The 3,648-nt window shown below is 55.1% G+C and overlaps 1 protein-coding gene across 1 annotated transcript; it reads left to right on the top strand.

Annotated features, from left to right (window-relative positions):
* Nucleotides 1-498: 498 nt before the first annotated feature.
* Nucleotides 499-3,134, top strand: LOC119285094 (thaumatin-like protein 1). Its single transcript, XM_037564313.1, has 3 exons — nucleotides 499-1,040; nucleotides 1,148-1,835; nucleotides 2,542-3,134. The coding sequence occupies exons 1-3, from the start codon at nucleotides 986-988 to the stop codon at nucleotides 2,783-2,785; spliced, it is 987 nt and encodes a 328-aa protein (XP_037420210.1). The 5' UTR covers nucleotides 499-985; the 3' UTR covers nucleotides 2,786-3,134.
* The last annotated feature ends 514 nt before the right edge of the window (nucleotides 3,135-3,648 follow it).

Below are 3,648 nucleotides of genomic sequence, written 5' to 3'. Positions count from 1 at the left end.
TATTCAGTTTATCAGTCCTCTCTTTTCGCACTGAATTAACTTCACTCTCTGCACATCAGCAAGTCAGGCTGCACACATACGCCACCGAGACATGACAGTCCAGAAAACCTGAAGCACACAGTACGTCATTTAAGAAACAGCACTCTTTCATTGGATAGTAGCCGATTGCCAGCACTAACCATCTCAGTTCTTCAGTTTTCCATCTCTCTCAAGACATTTACTGCTCGCTTCAGAGACGAAGCAACAACCGGATTATCAAGTGCACATGCAAGAGCTTTCAAAAATCAGCTTGGATGCATTGAGCCACCAAGATTTTCAGCAAGGTTCCTGCACATTGCATTATCTTATCCTTCAACAAAAATCCCCACAAGTGTCGGTTAAGCCATAGCCATCCTGGCCCTCCACTAAAATCTCATCGCACAACCCGCGCCTTTCCGCCAGAAGATACGGCCATTCCCAAGCACCAAACCCCGATACAATCCTGATCGATCCGTCGTGGAAATTGCAGGGAACAATTAGCCTCCCGATGCAAATTGCAGAGAAGAAAAGGTTATCTGAATCCAATCGAGCCCCATTCCGTTGTTTCTTCAGTAAAGCGAAAGCATGATAAAGGCCGGTCAGTGAACGGCCGCTCTTGAGGCTATAAATACGGCCATGGAGGGAGCGCTCAGATTCCCCTTCTTCCCGCTCCCTGCACCTCTGGCCTCTGCCTCTGCCTCTCATCCTAATCCTGATAGTTTATGGGTGGCTGCACCCTGCACCTCTCCTAGCCCAAGACTTCTCTGCCTCCCTCTACCGTCTCCCACTGCTGTAGTACTCCTACTAAACTAGTACTGCAGCCGGGGTTGCTGGACTGCCAGTACTGATACTGATACTGACAGGTTGCGTCTGCGTCTACGCTGTAATGACACTATATACCTCTCCCTGCCCTCGCCATTAGTGACCACCAGTGCCAACCCGAGCTGCATTGCCTCAAGAACAGAACATGGCAATCCGAAGTGTTTGCGTCGTCCTTGCGCTGCTTTGTATATGCCTCAGAGGTAATTCGATCGTGGTAGAGGAAATCGAGTGAGGTTGATTGTAGGAGGAGTTCTTGTAATGGTGAGCTGAATTGACATGGTCCTTGTGTTGTGTTTGCTTGGTGCAGAGGGCGGAGCAGTGACATTCACGTTCCTGAACCGGTGCACGGGGACGGTGTGGCCGGGCATCCTGTCCAACGCCGGGACGGCGAGGATCGAGCCCACGGGCTTCGCGCTCCCGCCCGGCGCGGCGCGCGCGCTGCCGTTCCCGACCGGCTGGTCCGGACGGATGTGGGCGCGCACGGGCTGCGCGCAGGACGCGGCCGGGCGGTTCTCCTGCGCCACGGGCGACTGCGGCACCGGCACGCTGGAGTGCTCCGGGCGGGACGGGGCGACGCCCGCGACGCTGGCGGAGTTCACGCTGGACGGCGGCGGGCACAACGACTTCTACGACGTGAGCCTGGTGGACGGCTACAACCTGCCGATCCTGGTGGAGCCCGCGGGGAGCAGCGCGACCGGCACGACGTGCGCGGCCGCGGGCTGCTCGGCGGACCTGAACCTGCGGTGCCCCGCGGAGCTGCGGTCGGCGGGCGGCGGCGCGTGCCGGAGCGCGTGCGACGCGTTCGGCAAGCCCGAGTACTGCTGCAGCGGCGCGTTCGCCAACCCCAACACCTGCCGCCCCACCGCCTACTCGCAGGCGTTCAAGCTGGCGTGCCCGCGCTCCTACAGCTACGCCTTCGACGACCCCACCAGCACCTTCACCTGCGCCGGCGGCCGCGACTACACCATCACCTTCTGCCCCGTCGCCACCCCAAGGTCCATACTCCTGCCTTAGCCACTGCATTTAATCACTAGCTAAGGCTTGCTTTCGCGTGACGTCTAGGTCGTGCGTGGTTAATCACGCCATGATTTGCACGCACTGTTAGGTAAGCATGGGGACACGATCACGATGATGAGATCGGCATGGATGCTCTGGTTGGTGCCTGAGCAATGGGCACTCCATGTCACCTTATCTCGCATACAAAATGCTCGCGAGTGCGCGGTATTCCGATATGAGGTGCTTACGAAACGGCAGGGGACAGTGAGAGCGAGAGGCTTGAAAATGGAAGATAATGCATTGTGATGATCAGTCTGGAGTTACCAGTATATTAGTGGGTAGTAGATGCCTCATTCATGTTGCATTTAGTGGGTGCTTAGCTTGTCCAGGGAGGTTTGACCCCCTGTGGCTCTCACTTTTTACCGCCGTCGGTTTGCACATCAACGTCAGTCGTCCGAACAGGGCAGGGCAGGCATTTTCTTATCTTGTGATGAAGTCAGGAAAGACTAGGCCATATGAATGATGGCCGATGTCGCCATGAAACTGCCGTAACACTTTTGCGGAAGGCGGGAAAGGGTAAAAGAGAGCGCAAAAAACAACTTTCAGTGCTGGATTACGTTTCTCCTGATCCTCTTTTATTATTCGAGCATTCGCATCTGATCGTGAACTAAGCTCATCATGCTCCGCTATTCTTTCCGTGTGCAGCCTGAAATCGGCGGGTGGGGCGACGGTGGTGCCGACGCCGACGTTGCCGGGCTCGACAGGGTTCGCGCCCCCGGTGATGCCGAGGCAGGCAGGCGGCCAAGCCGACGGCCAGGGCGTGATACTTGGGGACAACTCCTGGCTCGCCAACATGGCCACCGGCGACATGTCGGCGGCGACGCCGAGGACGACGGCGATGATCCCGGCCGCGCCGCTCGCACTACTCTTCCTCCGGCTGCTTCTATAGCATCACGCCATTATTAGAAGAGAAGGACCCGCCATTCCGTCCATCCAAACAAACAAAAACAAAAAAACAGAGAAGTTAGAAGCTGAACAGAAGAACACACTGTTTGCAAGTCGGCACGGGCCACCGGAGCGAAAGCGAGACGGCGCGCTCCCCCGCCGCCGTCGGCGCTCGCGGAAAGAATGGGTCGTTGCTGATGTGCACGGCGAGTGGGGAATGAATGATTCGATTTGACCAAGATCGCCATTGTAAAATCCATCTTTTTCGTTTTCCTTTTTCTAGTTTGCACGGCTGTGGAGTACGAGTACAAAGGAAATATACTACTAGTAGAAAAGATTCTTACACGCATGAATGAGCCCGGCCCGCTGCCCAAGAGCTAATCTATGATTGTATATACCCACTCGCTGTCCACTTCTCCGGCCGATCGCTAGTGGCGAACAAACTATAGTAGAGGCTCAGGCTAAACCTGATCGATGCACTTATTCTGGGATTTGCTCTCAAAGCTATGATATGCACGAAGCGAAGATTAGGCTCAAGTTCACATCGTTTCAGTAATGGAACAGGACGTACAAATGCCTCTCATGTTATCTCTGCTCTGTAGTGCCACAGTGCTTCGCTTACCGCACTGTTGATGTCGCTGATTTGCCATAACCATAGCCAGTCAGAGACGTGGCAGCTCCATCCATTATCACTGACAGTCTAGCTGCCAGACACGCATAATAATGCTGGAACATTCACCAGACATTTGCTCGCAGCTAGCTGATGATTGACACTCAATCAACAGCTAAAAGGAAGACGAAACGAGTGGCCCGGTAATGGCCGAGTTGGCGACATGGGCTGAAAACACTAGAATACCACTCCTACCA

This window comes from Triticum dicoccoides, chromosome 4A (genome assembly GCF_002162155.2).
Source record: "Triticum dicoccoides isolate Atlit2015 ecotype Zavitan chromosome 4A, WEW_v2.0, whole genome shotgun sequence".
NCBI lineage: Eukaryota > Viridiplantae > Streptophyta > Magnoliopsida > Poales > Poaceae > Triticum > Triticum dicoccoides.
The sequence above is the reverse complement of the archived record's forward strand: the minus strand, read 5'-3'. Positions and strand labels throughout refer to the sequence as shown.